This window comes from Mustela nivalis, assembly GCF_964662115.1.
Source record: "Mustela nivalis genome assembly, chromosome: 20".
Lineage (NCBI taxonomy): Eukaryota > Metazoa > Chordata > Mammalia > Carnivora > Mustelidae > Mustela > Mustela nivalis.
In genome coordinates this window covers 26081731-26100239 of record NC_139039.1, presented here as the reverse complement: position 1 = coordinate 26100239, position 18509 = coordinate 26081731, and the positions used below count along the sequence as shown (strand labels likewise).

General features: G+C 41.5%; 1 protein-coding gene across 12 annotated transcripts in view; it reads left to right on the top strand.

Moving 5' to 3' along the window:
- Positions 1-7240, top strand: part of TLR3 (toll like receptor 3) — a 29634-nt gene extending 22394 nt beyond the window's left edge. For all 12 annotated transcript variants that reach the window (XM_082715706.1, XM_082715710.1, XM_082715711.1 and 9 more), the window contains 3 exons: positions 340-531; positions 3135-4987; positions 5429-7240. In XM_082715706.1, the coding sequence (XP_082571832.1) occupies positions 340-531; positions 3135-4987; positions 5429-5657 (2274 nt within the window). In that variant the 3' untranslated portion in view covers positions 5658-7240. The remainder of the gene's footprint in view (positions 1-339; positions 532-3134; positions 4988-5428) is intronic.
- The last annotated feature ends 11269 nt before the right edge of the window (positions 7241-18509 follow it).

Sequence of the window (18509 nt, the reverse complement as noted above, 5' to 3'; positions counted from 1 at the left end):
TCTTTCACGGTTCACCTCTTCCTTTGATTTCTCCCCCTTCAGTTTTCCCTTCCTTCCCCTAATGTCCTCTGTGCTATTCCTTATGGTCCACATATGAGTAAAACCATGTGACAATTGTCTTTCTCTGCTTTACCCAGCCATCAGAAAGGATGAATACCCACCACTCGCATCAACATGGAAGGAACAAAGATTTTTTATTACTCTTACTGTCAGTTTTCTATAGAATACTAGGTGATATTTTGCTGTTACTTCTAAGTTATTTCTAAGATTCAGGTACATTTAAAGGAGCTATTTTTGGAGGCCAGACTCTAACTTATATCCATCTTTTTTCTTTCTCAGAATTTAATCAAATTAGATCTATCTCATAATGGTTTGTCATCTACTAAATTAGGAAGTCAGCTCCAACTGGAAAATCTCCAAGAGCTTCTGTTATCAAATAATAAAATTAAAGTATTGAGACCTGAAGAACTTGATTTCCTTGGTAATTCTTCTTTAAAGAAATTAGAGTTGTCATCAAATCCAATTAAAGAGGTAAGAAGTAAGGTAAAATTATTTTGTGTTCTACCTTTAAGTGTGGACAGTCCCTAACTGTGTCACGTGGATACGAATTTAAAGATTCCCTAGAGAAAGGGGTGATCATGTTTGCCATGTCTCCCAGAAATCCTTCATACTTCCTGCTTGGAGCCATTGATGTCATTGTCACAAAAAGAGAGACTCTGATAGCAGTTAGGGGCTGGGGCTCTGCTGTCTGACAGAAATGGGTTACAGCCCCTGTTCCAGTTATACACCAGTACTTGGATCTTGGAGAACCTACTAAACCTCTCCTCATTTGTAAAGTGGAAACGGTACTATTTATCCCACAAAATCTCTGAAAGAATTAAAATAGCATGATGGTTAAGAGCACAGTCTTTAGAGTTGGGTTAGCTAGCTCTGCTTCTGTCCTAATAATTGTGTAATCAGACAAATTATTCAAGTTCTTTATGCTCCACTTCCCCAGCTGTAGGACTGGTATAATAACACTACGTCATAGGCTGTATGGTAACGAATTTAGCAGTACCTGGCATGTAAGTGCTCCATAAATGATAACTAGCATTAGATTATTATAAAAATCCTCTTATAATGGAATATAACTAACTGACCTTCTCTTTGATCCATGATATTCAATTCATTAACTACTTTCATATACAGATATATCTGTATTTTATTCCTTTAGAGGCTGAGAATAAGAATATTGGAAGCCATAAACTAAGTCAGATTTTTAAAAGCTGTATTAATTTTCAGAATAATGGGCTGGGTATTGGTTCTGAGATAATAAAATATAAACAAACAACAAATGAACATTTTGTGCAATACTCATACTAAGTTTTGAACAGCATTTTTTAAAATTTAGAACATTTATTGTAGAAGTTTTATAAAATATGTAAATAATGGGGGGGATAAAAATCATCTAAAAGTCCACAGTCCAGAGACAGCCAATGTTAGCGTTTGGGTATTTTTTTTAAGATTTTATTTATTTATTTGACAGAGAGATCACAAGTAGGCAGAGAGGCAGGCAGAGAAAGGAGGGAAGCAGGCTCACTGCTTAGCAGAGAACCCGATGCGGGGCTCAATCCCAGGACCCTGAGATCATGACCTGAGCCAAAAGCAGAGACTTAACCTCCTGAGTCACCCAGGCACCCAGCATTTGAGTATTTTTATCTCCAGCTTTTCTCCAAGTAATAATAAGAAAAACAACAGCAAGTGGATTTCAGAGTACAAATTCAAAATACACTGTGTATCTATATATATATTTATATAATTCTAAACTAACTTATTCTTTTTGTGTGCGTAGAAATTTTTATTTTCATTGAAATAATCTTTTTATATACCGATACTAGTGCAAAAATAAAGGCAAATAACATTCATGGTGTGACATCACACCAAATTGATTTTTATTATCTAGAATAGTGATTCTTAATCTGTGTGTCTACCTTATTTGTCCCAGGCCTTTCTTGCTTAAACCACTGCACTACTGGTTCTTTTCCAAAATCTAATAATTTTTTTTTTTATTTTTATTTTTTCTTAACTAACTCATTGAGATGAGGAAGTGTTGAGGAACTTGCTCAAGGCCTCACTAGTGATCATCTGGTGACGGAACTGGGTTTCTGGCAGTGTTAGATCAGAGCCCACGCTCTTGACAACTTTTCCGTTCTGTATGGCCTCCCTGTGCAACAGTGTATCCTGCTGTTTAACAGTAATATGGTATCATGAACATTCTCCATATCATTAAGGATGATTCAAAAACTCAATGTTGATTGCTTTAAAATAGTGCTATCATGTAAGTTCATCCTAATTAATACAATAACTTCCTGCTTCGTTGTCCAATTCCCTTTTCTTATGGTACAGTACCCTTTCTTCCCCATTTTTGCCTTTTCTTCCATTAGCCCAACATCTCACAAATGACATGGTAGGCGTTAGAGTCTCTTTGCTCTCCTGGTGTCGAACCACCACCCAGCACTGGCTACTCCCCTCTCTGGATTCCTTCTCTCCTGCCTTCTGTTCTCTGTTCTGGTGCTGAGTCCCACAGCAGCCAAGGCTTCTGGTGAGGGAGTGGGGACAGGGCAGCGGGGAGCTGGAGGCACTATCATGAAGTCAAGTCAGGAGGAAAAACCAAAGGGGAAAGACAAAAAGCAAGGATGGAACCCAGAGTCGCAGAAGGGTATGTATGTGCGTCACTGTTTCATAATACAATCTACCTGTTCTTATCATGTGTTCATGAGAACAGGACCGAAACAGGACCTGCCCCGGCAGTGACTTTACAAATAGCTTATTACTCACATTGACACTCAGTGAGATCAAGTGAAAGCACTAGGAACCTCACCTAGACTGGGAGGTCAGGGGAGGCCCCCTAAAGAAAAGGCCCTTACGCGATGGATGGAAGGTAAGCTGTGGCCCACAAAGGCAAGGGCTGGCCAGGAGGCGGGTGTTGCAGGCAGAGAGTAAGGAGCTGAGCGGTGGAGGGCTAGGGAAGAATGCAGAGAAGACGGTGAAGGGGAAAGGGACTAAGTAAAGAACTGTTGAAGTTTTTCCAGAGTCATGCAGATGCCCCTGAGTTTTGGTGATTAACCTCCTTTCCTCCCCCCGCCCCACTTTAGATCTCTCCAGGGTGTTTTCATGCAATTGGAAAATTATTTGGCCTCTCTCTGAACAATGCTCAGCTGACCCCCAGCCTCACAGAGAAGCTTTGTTTGGAACTGTCAAACACAAGCATTCAGAATCTATTCCTGAGTAACTCCCAACTGTACAGAACCAGCAATATGACTTTCTTTGGACTAAAGCACACAAATCTCACCTTGCTTGATCTTTCCCACAACAACTTAAAAGTGATTGAGAACAATTCCCTGGCTTGGCTTCCCCATCTAGAACATTTCTTCCTGGAGTATAATAATATAGAGCATTTGTTTTCTCGTTCCTTTTATGGGCTTCTCAACGTGAGATACCTGGATTTGCGACACTCTTTTGCTAAACAAAGCATTTCCCTTGCGTCAGAGCCCAAGATTGATGATTTTTCCTTTCAGTGGCTAGAACGTTTGGAGTATCTTAACGTGGGGGACAACAACCTTCCAGGCATCAAAAGCAATATGTTCACGGGATTGATCAGGCTAAAGCACTTAAGTCTCTCCAACTCCTTTGCAAGTTTGAGAACTTTAACCAATGAAACATTTTTGTCCCTCGCTCAGTCTCCTTTAGTCACACTCAATCTAACCAAAAACAAAATCTCAAAAATAGAGAGTGGTGCTTTTTCTTGGTTGGGCCACCTACAGGTGCTCGACCTTGGCCTTAATGAAATCGGACAAGAGCTCACGGGCCAAGAATGGAGAGGTCTAGAAAATATCGTTGAAATCTACCTTTCCTACAACAAATGCCTGCAACTGACGAGCAACTCTTTTGCCTTGGTTCCAAGCCTCCGACGACTGATGCTCCGAAGAGTGGCCCTTAGAAATGCGGACAGCTTCCCTTCACCTTTTCATCCTCTTCGGAATTTGACTATCCTGGATCTAAGCAACAACAATATAGCCAACATAAATGCTGAACTGTTGGAGGGTCTTGAGAAACTAGAAGTTCTGGATTTGCAGCATAACAACTTAGCAAGGCTATGGAAACATGCAAACCCCGGTGGTCCTGTTCATTTTCTAAAGGGTCTTTCTCACCTCCACATTCTTAACTTAGAGTCTAATGGCTTTGATGAGATCCCAGCAGAGGCATTCAAGGACTTGCTTGAATTAAAGAGCCTTGATTTAGGATTAAATAATTTAAACATATTTCCACCATCTGTCTTTGATGATCAGGCATCTCTAAAGTCATTGAACCTTCAGAAGAATCTCATAACATCGGTTGAGAAGAACGTCTTTGGGCCAGTCTTCAGGAACCTAAGTAATTTAGATATGAGCTTTAATCCATTTGATTGTACATGTGAAAGTATCGCCTGGTTCGTTAATTGGATTAACAAGACCCATACCAACATCTCTGAGCTACCAAGCCATTACCTCTGCAATACTCCTCCTCAGTATCATGGTTTCCGCGTGATGCTTTTTGATGTATCACCCTGCAAAGACAGTGCCCCCTTTGAACTCTTTTTCATAATAAATACCAGTTTCTCATTGATTTTTATCTTCCTTGTACTGCTCATCCATTTTGAAGGCTGGAGGATATCTTTTTATTGGAATGTATTAGTGCATCGAATTCTTGGTTTCAAAGAAATAGGCAGACAGCCAGAGCAGTTTGAATATGCAGCTTATATAATTCATGCCTATAAAGATCGGGATTGGGTCTGGGAACACTTCTCTCCGATGGAAGAAAAAGATCGAACTCTCAAATTTTGTCTCGAAGAGAGGGACTTTGAGGCAGGTGTCCTTGAACTTGAATCAATTGTTAATAGCATCAAAAGAAGCAGAAAAACTATTTTTGTTATAACACAGAATCTATTAAAAGATCCATTATGCAAAAGGTAGGTGAACATTGTGAACTTTTAAGTGTGTACTTATTTTTTTGATAGAGCTTTTAAATATTAATTAAATATACTTACATTATGACTCACAACTCAAAGAATTTTAAAAATAAATTTCTTTAAAAAATAAGCTGATTGGGACGCCTGGGTGGCTCAGTTGGTTGGAAGACTGCCTTCGGCTCAGGTCATGATCCTGGAGTCACGGGATCGAGTCCCGCATCGGACTCCCAGCTCCATGGGGAGTCTGCTTCTCTCTCTGACCTTCTCCTCGTTCATGCTCTCTCTCACTGTCTCTCTCTCAAGTAAATAAATAAAATCTTTAAAAAAAAATAAGCTGATTATTAGGGACAGATGAAAACAAATTTAAGGAGGATATGCATGCTTTTGGCTGTTAAAATCTGTATACTGATATATAACATTTTTTAATAATTTTTTTCCTAGATTCAAGGTGCACCAGGCAGTTCAACAAGCTATTGAACAAAATCTGGATTCCATTATATTGATCTTTCTTGAGGAAATTCCAGATTATAAACTGAACCACGCACTCTGTTTGCGAAGAGGGATGTTTAAATCTCACTGCATCTTGAACTGGCCGGTTCAGAAAGAACGGATAAATGCCTTTCATCATAAATTGCAAGTAGCACTTGGATCTAGAAATTCAATACATTAAATTTATTTCAAGACTAAGGTAACAGAGGAGTAACTTTCCTAACTTAAAAAGTTTTGCGGTCAATTTAGGCTTTATTTGAAAATAATGTTGATCTGTTTATTCATATTAAGAGAGTATTGTCCCATGATTCTGTCTCTTCTCTCTCTCTATTGCTGGTCTTTTATCACCAGCTGAATTAATTGGACCCAAAATAAACATATAAGAATATCTTCTACAAACGAATGCACAGTTGGTTACTGAGGTCTAAGACAACTTAAGAAAGTTTTAAAACATTCCTCATTTAAAGAAAATATAGAATTATGAGAAGGTTTCTGACCATTACATTTGGATTTTTTTTGGATGAACTCATAGTAGAATAAGAGATAATGGTTTTAGTGGATATAATATAATTTCAACTATAAAAGAGTATATCTAAAATACATACCCCAATTTTCAAAAGCTTAGGTATAGTATTTTTTCAATTGGAAAGCTTTTATTTTAGTGGTGCCTGTCTCACTGTCAATTTTGTTAAGTGTTAAATCCCATTTTAATATACAGATTCATGGTCAGAAAACATTTGCGGTTCATTTTGATCACTTAGTAGGATAAATATTTTAATAAATACTTACTTATATTTTCCTGATATTTGGGTTTCTGCCATAGGTGTTAGAGAAACAATTCTCTTATTTAGGAGTATTACCAAAAAAAAAAAAAAAAAAAGGATTACAGAAAGGCTTGCTTCCTGAACATTAATCAGTAGATTGGCTTTGTGGAAATAAAATACTCTTTTCTCTTAGTCACAGGCTCAGGAGATGGCCCTGGTCAAATCATTTGGTCCCACTGAGATTCTTTGACTCCTGATCTTGAAAATTATGATGATAAACAAAATCTTAAATAATCCCATATAATTAATGATGACCATGGTATTGTACATTCACATGAAATATATTATCATGTAAAATATGCTGTGTACATGTTAGTCCTTCTCTAGAAAGACTATTATTTTAAATTTCATTTTTGTCTTACAATGAAAAGAATCTAATTATGGATATAGACAAGCAGAGCTTTTTAAAACTTTTATAGTTCTGGTATTTAAATATAAGAGAGGGTTGAAATGATAAAGCTGAGTTAATTTCTATATTAGAAGCACCTCTTTGTTAAATTTAGAGAATATTTGAGGTGTCACATTTTGGAACTTTGAATGAAATTGTTCAGTATTCTCAGGGCTAAGCTCACAGAACCTTGCAAGAAGTAATATTCACTACATTGTTGGTTCCGAAAGAATCTATATCTCTCAACAATGTGAATGTGCGGAGGACTCATTTTCACTTTCCCATTATACATCAGCCTTGCCCACAAGACACTTGTTTTATAGCTATTTTGTGTTAAAATGTGTTTATTGCCCATGAAATAATCTTGTTCTATTTTGGAATGATAAACTATAAACAAACAAGCACATAAATTAAATTAAATTAAATTAAATTAAATTAAATTAAATTTTTATGATGCCAAAATAAGATTCACAATAACTGTTTTTCTTGATGTGCTTTGGATATTATCTATGTATCAATGGTCTCAATTTCATTAAAATATTTCTAAGTGAATTTTTATTATGAATTAATGTTTCATCAGTTTGTGAAAAGGCTTTCATTCTCTTACTTATTTGCCTATAAGATGGTTGATCAAATGGCCACAATTTAAATTGAATTTTCTTGAAGTTGTTGACTAGATGAGGAGATGCACCAGAGATGGCCCATTTAACTGAATATAAATCAAGCTAATAAAAGGTGTGAGCCTTGACTTGTGTTTGACCTACACAGGAAGAAACATCCTGAACTTCTGTAAGCTGTCCTTTATAATTGTTCTCAGGGGGAGTCCTCGTCCCTGGGGTTCCAAACAAGGGAAGTGCAGAAAAGGATGTTTGTCTGACCTATTTAATTTCCAAGAGCAAAGTGACTTGTTTGACTGCTCTCAAGGTGCCATCATATTATCTGTTCACTCCATCTTCTTCCTGTTTTTCACTTTCAAAACAAATTCCAGCTGAATCAACACTGAGTTAAAGATAAATTTAGGATTTAGATTTTACCTAAAAATGACACCTTGTTTGATTGTAATGAGAAGTAAATGCTATCAATTTGTTAGTGAGGATGGGGGGTTCGTTTTATTAACAAGTTTTATTGTTTTATTTAACTTGTTTTATTTAACAAGTTCTAATTATTCAAATGTCTACTTTGGGTTATTTGCAAAGGGAACTCAATAGTGAGTGATGGTGGTCATTGGAAAATGTAAAGAATTTTCCGTAGGAAGAACTTAAAAAATATTTCTTGCAATCTATAGAGGCAGAAAGCAGACTATTGGTTGTCTGGACCTAGGGATGGGAATAGAGAGTAAATACAGGTGGTACAAGAGATTTTGGGGGTGATGAAAATGTTCTAAAATTGGAATGTGGTAATAATTGTACAACCCTGTAAGTTTTTACTAAGAATTATTGAATCATATTCTCAAAACAGGTGAATTTTGTGGCATATGAATTATATATTAATACAGCTGTTAGAAAAATAGTATTCATGGGGCAGCTACATGGGCTCGCCACATTCAAAGCATGATGGGACCCGATAGGATATGAGCCAAGTTGTAGAAAGCAAGGCAAGAGTTAGGGTAGGAAGAGACTATCAAAGATGGACTTGAACAAAAGGCTCCATGGAAGAGGATCAGACCCTTCAAAGTGGGTAGGATTTTGTTGAGTGAGGAGGTAGGTGGCAGAATGAACAGTGAGATGGAAGGGAGGGAGGCATAACCTTGGTGTTGGATGGTCACAGGGATGCCACAGAGGAGGCAACCATGTTGCAGAGAGCGTTGCAAAGGAATTTAGATTTAAGGAGTCAGGTGTTTTGAAATTGTAACTTTATGGGTTTCAGTTGGCAAAACCAGAAATTATAATAATGTTCCTTCCTGTGACTATGACTTAGATTTATGCGACAACTAGTTGAATAGAGGATGTAACTTCTAACTGGACAGTCCAACCAGCCAGGTGTACTCCCACATCAACAAAGGAGACTTAAAGAACTTATTTTTTTCCTACAAATGTGGAGATCCATATTAAGGTAACCCCCCCCCCAAAAAAAGGCCAACCAATGGGTCAGTAGTTGCTAATTACGCTAGGTGATATATTAGCCCTATTTAGCTCTTGCAAGTCCTCAGCCTTGGCCTCAGCTCCATCTGCCTGTGCGAGGGAGACACTGGTGCTGTCATGTGACTTTCCCCCCACCTGCTTAACAAGCCATCTTGCATACATTGGGCAGGAGTCATGGGACTTTTCAATGATGGAACTTTTCTGGGTCTGTGTGAAAATGGCTGGGTAGCCAGTTTTGAAATCTTAGCTCCCTTTTATCTTGAGTCGGTTACCCAGGAAATAGACCCTGGGAAGGGGAGGTACCTGCAACAGGTTTGGGGGTATGCTCTGATTTATGAGGGAGTGAAATCAACTGGATTGGGAAGAGGGAGAATGATGAACTGAGATGCAGTCACGGGTGGCAGCAGAGGTCCTAACAGACCCCAGGGGGAATGGCCCTACAGGTTTCACGCCAGAAAGGGGGCTGACCCGCTCTACCCTCATCTCAGCCAATCAATATTGGATGTAGGCAGTCCTAGGGAGGAAGCCTGCCCTTGAGCAAAAAGCTTTGCCCAAAGGCAATTCCAAAGGAGGAGTTCAGTTGGGAAGCACGAGGGGTGAACTCGCCCGGCAGCTGGAGGAATAGGTCCCCGGGTCCCGAAGGTGAGATCTCAGCCGGTCACTACAGCATCCACAACACCTTCCAAGGTATTTAAAAATTAAATTTCTGTAGCTCAGCTGGTTCCTTTAAGTACTTCTGCAAGCTTCCAACCATTTTTTTTTTTTTTAGTAAAGTCTCTTCTAGACATTCTGGAAGACAAAAGGCTTCATAGGAAGCCAACATTAAAAACAAACAAACAAACAAACAAACACTCAAAGATGCTTGAAGAGTGTCAGTGTCTCCCAGTCAAGAACAAGTTGGGTTTATTACTCACCAAAATAAAGAGGATACACAGCATGGAGTTGGAGTGGGGTGGGAGGGATCTCGGTAAGAAGGTGTCTGAAAGGTTTGGGTTTTCCTTGGGTGATTTGGGGGAGGGCTTATGGAAGCAGAGTTTCCTTCTAGATTTCATGCTGTTAGAGAGGGGGAAATTTTGTGAGGCTGATAGAGATGGGGCACCTTTATCTCAATAAAGCTTATCTGTAGAGAGAAGAGACTAGAACCAGGATAAAGTTGTACTTGATAAAGAAGTAGCAGCCGCTTGGCCAAGAAGTGTTTATGATATTTTGAAGGTGGCATGGTGACCTTATTTTTGTCTGTGCTTATGCAAAATTAGGAAGTGATCACACTGTCTCATTTTCTGGTGTCGGCATCGCCTTGTCTGAGGTTGGTATTCTGCGGGTATGTTTCTGTCCTGTAAGAGGACAGCATGGCCCAGCTGTGAGTTCTGGGCTGGCTTCTGGATCTCAGCGACTGCTCTTTGTTTTTCTCAGTAGGTTTTAATGCAGGTATCTTTTTGGTTCCTTGAAGAGATACCGTCCCCTCTTAGCAAGCACGGCTGCAAGGGCCAGAAACTCAGCATTGTTTAGGCAAAAAGGAAGAGAGTTTATGGTCTACAATCAGACAGGAAAAGGGAAGAGATACAACCAGCTGTCAAGGAGAACCAGAGCCGGGGCTCAGGTACCACCACATCTCATCCTTACTCCTCTCTGCATTAGTTAATGCCCTTGGTTTGTACTGCTAGAAGAGGGGGTGCCCGGGATGGCTTAGGCTCCCAGCTCATGCCCACAATCCCAGTTCCTACACCCTCAGGGAAGTCCCCCAGTTGGCCTGGTTTGGGGTGATATCCATGCCGTGGCCCTGGCAGCAGAACCAGGTAGATAGAATGCTGTTTCCTGAAGAGCCGAGCTGGACAGGCCCCATGGTTCATGTCCACCCTCTGAGACCTGTAGAACTGGCCTAGTGAAAAAACACTGTACTCAGTAAAGTACAAACAGGAAACTGGATTAGTCTTTCTTCCTCTCAAGCTCTTTTTAAGAAAATTCTACCATCTGGATGAAACCTCGGGCTTGTCTTAGAGCTCTTCAGACATTCTGAGATAGTACAGAGGGTTGCCCAAGCTCATCATCACCAACCTCTGGTCCAGTAGTAATAACAAACTCTTGCCCAGTTAGGCTCCTCTTCCTTCTGCTGGAAGAACCCATTGAAGGGGTTGATGGTGTGGGTTTCTTGTCTCTCTCCTCACCCTATCTGCTTTCCCACTAGCTAGCTGAGCATCCCTAGAATCTTGGGAGTTCAGAACACAGAGGAATGAAGGGACATCAAGAAGAGACGGCTACATTTGACCAGGATAGATATGATCTGGCCTCTAGGCCTTGGCAACATCATGCTGGGTGGCTGGCTCTTTCTTTCATGGGATGCTCTTGGCACTTCTTCACAGATGCAGGATCTTCCCTTGGAGCCCAACTCACAGGCGAGGCATGGCTGTGCTCAGTCACTCCCAGCACTGAATCTTTGGGTGATGGACTGGCATCTAATAAGATGAATTCAAAACTTTCCATCACCCTGTCTTCACCCAGTCTTTCAAACTTGTTTCCACTATTGCTGTCTATATCTAAGGGCCTGACTGGTGTTCCTCACTGGTCTTCCAAGATAACATCCCATAAAAGGCCCTGCCAAGTAAGTGTGGGAAGCAGTATATGCCATGTCCTTCTCTCAGAAAGACACCGTGATCATCAGGGTATCGCAAAGCTCTAAGATGTCCTGCTTTAAAGACAGGCATTTAACTTCTCATGGTTGAGCCATTCCTTAAGACCTATTTCATCATAGAACCCTTCTTTTCATCTGACTTGTTAACATCCTGCTGATGCATGTTCGGCATCACATGCTTTTGCAAATCTAAAGATTTATTTATTTATTTATCTATTTGGTAGGCAGAGAGGCAGGCAGAGAGAGAGAGAGGAGGAAGAAGGCTCCCTGCCGAGCAGAGAGCCCAATGCGGGGCTCAATCCCAGGACTCTGGGATCATGACCTGAGCCGAAGGCAGAGGCTTTAACCCACTGAGCCACCCAGAAGCCCCACACTTTTGCAAATCTAACCGTAAATGTTTGCAGTTTGCAGCTGTGAACATTGAAAGGAAACAGACACATTCCATTTTGTGAAAACGCATGTTTACCATCCAGAGATTTTTTTTTTAAGGTTTTTTATTATTTATTTGACAGAGAGAGATAGAGAGAGATCACAAGTAGGTAGAGAGGCTGGCAGAGAGTGGGGGGAAGCAGGCTCCCCGTGGAGCAGAGAGCCCGACTCGGGGCTTGATCCCAGGACCCTGAGACCATGACCTGAACTGAAGGCAGAGGCTTAACCCACTGAGCCACCCAGGTGCCCCTACCATCCAGAGATTTTATTATGTTTCTGGCGGAGACCACAAACAATAGGGAATCAGGGAATTGGGATGCTCCAGAATTTCCTCTAACCTCCCCCAGCTGCGCAGTAACTATTCCAAGAATATGCTGGGATTCCATTAGCAATGGTCCAAGGACTTCTAGTGCCCCCTGAAAACTTTAGTCCACATTTGAAGTTCTGTAGTGTGTGTGTGTGTCTGTGTGTCTGGGTCTGTGCATCTGTGTGTGTGTGTGTGTGTCTGTGTGTCTGTGTGTGTGTGAGAGAGAGAGATCTTGCCTTTTTTTCTCCTGCTTCACTTCCAATACAGTAAATAGTCACAAACTCGAACTCAAGCTACACGGAACTGCTTGGCAGTTTTCCCCCGCCCGCCTGGCTCTTTCACGTTTCCATCAGTATGTAAACGTGGTTCTGCTTTCACAGCTGTTCCTACATCCTTTTCTTGGCAAAAACATGCCATTTCAAGGGTTAGGCCAGGCATCAGCTTCTCCAATCACAAGACCTAACCCTTGGCCTAACCTGACCTACCTTGAAACTCACAGCCTTTCTCAGCACACCTCCTCCTTGGGGTGAGCTAGCTGGCTTTTATCCTGTGCCAGGCACTCTTGGATAGGAAGAGCTCAATTTCTTAAACAGTGTGCATGCCTGCAAATGGTCTGCAGAGGATGTAACCTTAAGACCCACCACTGCCGGTGCAAGAATCTGTGCAAGTCCTGGCGAGAAGGAGCTTGGAGTCAGCCATGTGGCTATAGAGGGGGCTCTTGGGTCAGAGCCTTTGCTCTGCTCTGCTTGTTTACTGAAAATAACCCCTCGGGGCAAGGGGATTTGGAAAGCTGTTCTTCTGCTCAGGTTGTTTTGGTGTAAAGCAATCCTGACTGGGATAAACACTGGGTCAAGTGAGATCGTCCTTCCTCAGAGAAACCCTGTTACCTAAGCAGTGGTAAGAAACAGAGGGTCCCTCTAGACTTCCCTGTTAACAGTTCCGACTTCCCAGCTCGGCCGCTTACCGATTCTGCAGCTTCTGATGTAACCTCTCTCTGGTGGCTCATCTGGGATTTTCTGGCCTTAAAGGGCGTGTGCTCCCAACAAGAAACCTGGCCCAGAGGAGAGGGGAACAGGCAGAACACCCCCAACCCAACACACACACACACACACACTCTTTAGGAAACAGCTGGCAATTTCTGAACACAAGAGCAGAGTCTGTCAGAGGGAAGAAGGTAACTTAGGGGATGGTCTAGCAGTTGGAAGCTGGAGTTTCTGTTACACCAGAATGCATTCTTCTGGGCAGAAAGGGTCACTGGGCCTTCGTGGGCCAAAGGCTGTTTTCTGAGCCCAGGTATCACTTCTCCACTTGGCTGCACTTGGAGAAAATTACACTTGTGGATGCTATCAAACAACACCAAAACACAAGGGAATTCCCAAGATGTGGCTGGGTGAAATATCTCACATATACTTTGCCGATTAATATATAATCGGCAATATATAAATATATATATTTTTTCAAGTCCTTAGCCCATTTTTTTTTCCTTAGCCCATTCTTAAATCGAGTTATTTGCATGTGTGCATAGGGTGTGGGGGTTTGTTGTTTGTTCTTTTGTTTTGTTGTTGAATTACAAGAGTTCCCCCGAAGTTTCTAGAACCAATATTGATGTGTGGTGGTGGTGGTAGTGTTTCTCCACTACCAGGCAATTCTCCAACACCAGCTGGGTGTCCTACAATTTAACTTAGTTCCAACAACGTCTACTGGAGGGCCAGATCCCATAGTTTAAGGGCTCAATCCTGCAAGACTGTTTTCTGCGCTCCTCTACGTTAGACACTGGTCACAAGTCCAGGGTGTCCCCAGCACTGCTGACAGGACAACCACAGATCAGAGGTTCAAATGACCCCCTTCTTGGGTTTGACCCCTTATTGAGTACTACAGGAAATGCTATGATTATAAGGCAGGATCACTCTTATTTCCCCTTTGCTGATGATTAGTTGAGGGATGGACCTTTAATCTAGTTCTAGGCAATGAGACTCAGTTGGTCAGCTTGAGAAGCTTCTGGAAAGTATTTTGTTCCTTAATGAGAGGGAGAACGAAAGAGTGGGCTGTACCTTCTTTTTGCTCTGAATGTAGTTATTTGAAGGAAAGATGGTTGGTGCTGAGGGTTCCATCTTGGGACCACCAGGAAACAAGCCATAACACTCTGACAATGTATGAACAAGAAAGAAAAAGAAAAAAAAAAAAAATATTTGGTGTGTCCGAAGCTGTTGGCAGTTTAGGGCACCGTTCTCAAAACAAGTTTCTCAGAACAAGTTTATTGTGGGCTTCTTGCACTGTGAGTGCTTGAAAGCACTCATGAAAGCACCATCACAGCCTCATGCATCCGTCTGCTCTCTGCTCTGTCTGTGCTGTGTCTGCTCCTGTGCCCCAGAGATGTGGTCATGCGCTTGTCATCATTTCTGTGATCTGAAGCTTCTACTGAATCGATTTAAAGTAGTTCTTTAGGGTGCCTGGGTGGCTCAGTGGGTTAAGCCGCAGCCTTCGGCTCAGATCATGATCTCAGGGTCCTGGGATCGAGTCCCACATCGGGCTCTCTGCTCAGCAGGGAGCCTGCTTCCTCCTCTCTCTCTCTGCTTGCCTCTCTGCCTACTTGTGATCTCTCTCTCTCTGTCAAATAAATAAATAAATAAAAATCTTTTTAAAAAATAAATAAAGTAGTTCTTTAGTATTTTTCCTTTAGTAGAATCCAGAACCCTCAATCAAATACAAAGCCAATTTTTCCTGAAGCTTTTGAGGTTTTGATCTCTTGCCTTCTCTTTTACTGCATTTGTCACTGGAAACAAGTAATAGGAAGGAACTTACTGAGGGGCGCCTGGGTGGCTCAGGGGTTAAAGCCTCTGCCTTCGGCTCAGGTCATGATCTCAGGGTCCTGGGATCAAGCCCCACATCGGGCCCTCTGCTTGGCAGGGAGCCTGCCTCTCTGCCTACTTGTGATCTCTGTCAAATAAATAAATAAAATCTTTTTAAAAAACAGGAACTTACCGAAAATATTCAAATAGTACAAAAGTTTATAACCTTGGAAGTGAATGGAGCTACTACAATTTCCTTCCAGATCTTCCCTCAGGTTATTACTATACCCTGAGAAATATGATTAAAAACTAATATCATATAATAAAATGGCATCTGAGAGCTTACCCTGTGTTAGGCTCTGTTTCAGTTGCCAACCATGTCTTAATTAATATAACTCTCAGAAAGTACCATTGTTTCAGATAAGAACGATTTTCATCCCTGGATTATAGTTGAGGAAACTAAGGTACAGTAAGAGGCATGGGTGTTGACCCATGGCAGAGATGATAAGAACCTAGCGAGGCTGGCTCCAGAGTCTAGCATATTCTATTGTGGTTGTTTGTATTTGTTGAATCAACAGATATCTTTTCCTATTAAGAAGCTTTACATTTTTTTAAAGATTTTATTTATTTATTTGACAGACAGAGATCACAAGTAGGCAGAGAGGCAGGCAGAGGGGGGGCAGGGGAAGCAGGCTCCCCGTGGAGCAGAGAGCTCGATGAGGGGCTTGACCCCAGGACCCTGGGATCATGACCTGAGCCGAAGGCAGAGGCTTAACCCACTGAGCCATCCAGGCGCCCCGAAGCTTTAAATTGTCTTAAAGACTTCTTTATTCATGTGAGAGGGGCCAAGGGGTAAAGGGAGCGAGGAGGGAGACCAGCGCTCCCCACTGAGTGCTTGGAACCTGAGTTGGAAGACAGATTCAGCCTCACCACCCTGAGATTATAATCTGAGCCAATACCAAAGGCCAAATCTCAACTGACTGACCCACCCCAAGTACCCCAAGAAGCTTTAAATTTTTTATAATCAAATCTGATAGTCTTTTTCCTTGTAGGTCCTGGCCTTGGTGTCATGCTAAGTCAGGCAGTTTAAATTCTTAAACAGATTAATTACTCGGGTTATTTGTTTTAACTTTCAGGTTTCCAAAACACAACATTTCTTCATAGCAACATGGTCACGACTTCCTAATATTTTTTCAGTGATGCAGCCAAGCATCATTATACACGTCGAAAAACCAATGCCTCTAGTTGTTAATTAGCCAATCTAACCAGAAGAATTTTAGCACGTAAAATACTGCTTGGATGTAAAGTCTTTTTAAAAAGCAACACTGCCACAGTAAGAAGCGATGGTTTACTGCATTCACTCTCACGACTACACCTGAGCTAGATCTTTGTGGTACAGCACCTGGGGCTCATGCTTTGAGAACGGTAATTAACAGAGAAGCCTGGTAGCATCTAACATCTGCCTGAAAGACTGTTGACGGATGTACAATTGGAGTTAAAGACCTAGCATCTTGCTAAGAATTGTTTACCATGTTTGCAATTACAGGCCATTTTGAAAGGACTTTCAGACAAAAGGATCAATCCTTCATTTGCTCTGCCTTCCTCATGAGGCAGGGTGGCCAGAATGTTTTATCCACTGCTTTCACGGACAATGATACTGCTCTCCCACTCCCCCCACGCCCATCCTTTCTGTGATTCCCGCCATTCTCTGTGTAGATTTGAGACAATGAAGATTTTCATTTGTAACCAGCTTTATAGAGCAAATACCCCGTTGAAGATCTTTGTAAACATACCACCCAGACACTATGATCATGAAGTACCCCAATAAATATACACCCAAATAGTGCATTTGTTTCCTCGGGCTGCCATAATGAAGTGCCACAGACTGGGTGGCTCGAAACAGCAGAAATCAATTCTGTCATTGTTCTGGGAACTCTAAGTCAGTATTAGGTGCTGATAGAGCCATGCCCTTTCTGAGACCTATAGGGAAGAAACTTCCTTGCCTCTTTCTAGCTTCTGGTGATGGCTGTCAACCCTGACAGTCCTTGGCTCGCAGATGCCTCACTCCAGACTCTGCCTCTGTCAATACCTGGTGTTCACCCTCTGTGTTTCAGGTTTCTCTCTTCTTAAGTGCATGGCAGCCATATTGAATTGGGACCCATCCTAATGACCCTGTCTTAATTTGATTACATCTGTAAAGACCCCGTTTCCAAATAAGGCCACTTTCACACAGAGAGTTAGGGAGTTTTCGACTGAGAGTTAGGATTTCAGCATATCTTTTGGGGGGATATGATTCAGGCAAGACAGATAGAATATCTTTAGACACAACTTAGAGGTAGAATACTTTCAAGGCAGGTTCTGGAAGAATAGGAGGTTTTCTGTAGTCTTCTCCTTTTTTTAAAGATTTTATTTATTTATTTGACAGACAGAGATCACAAGTAGGCAGAGAGGCAGGCTCCCTGCTGAGAAGAGAGCCCAATGTGGGTGGGGCTCAATCCCAGGGCCCTGGGATCATGACCTGAGCCGAAGGCAGAAGCTTTAACCCACTGAGCCACCCAGGCGCCCCTTTTCTGTAGTCTTATTAACAGTATCTATATACTTCAAGAAAAACCTGTGCATAGAAAGGAAGTGGCTAGCAATGTAAGCACAGAAATATCTAAAGTAAGGTAGCTCTTCTAAGAGGGAAGAGGGTGTTGGCTATATGGTTACTGTCCCTTTGTTATAAAACATATATATGACATATATATGTCATTCACACACACACACACACACACACACACACATATATATATATATGACTTACTCCCCTTGATTTGATTCTCTGCTCACTTAACAATCTCCCAATGAATTTAGTCTTAACAGGAATTCTTCTCATAGGAAAAGAGCAGAAGACAGCTCTGTGGTTGTGTAATTATTAGTTACCACATTTGAACTTGGGCTTATACACCAGTATTTTTTGAGTCAGGTTAGTGGAACTCCATCCTAAGAGGCCGGTCAGCTCTGAAGGTCTTGGACTGATCAGATTTTCGAGTCTGAAAAATCAGGAACTCTGACATGCGGCAGCAAACACGTACTGCTTCCCAGGAACTGGGTGACTTGAACCAGGATTCACTCAGTAGTGGATCTCCTTTGCTGTCTGTCCTTCAAGTTACAGTGCATATGTTCAGACTCAATCAGATGATTAGCAGCTTAGACACTGAAAGTGCATATTCTAGAAATGACCTCTACTTATCTTGAGGATTTAATTGTTCTATGAACCAGAATCAAGATCCTTATGGAATAAACAGAAAACCTTTAGGAAACAGTTTAAATCTTGAATGAGTACTGTATGAAAACAGAAACAGTTCAATGTTCTAATGCTCCTGATACACGTCTGAGGCCACCTGGCGAGTTGCTACAAAAGAGAAACAATGAGAACAGGAGAAGGTTGATGATCCCAAACCATGCTGCTGTTTCCTTGCATGAGGACAGAGTTAGTGCCGCTTGTCTGATTTGACCCTGAGACCTAGACCTCTAGTTTCTAGTTACTTTTCCCCCCTTTCCCTCATTTTGATTCTTCACGGCGTGTTGGTGCTTTATTTATATG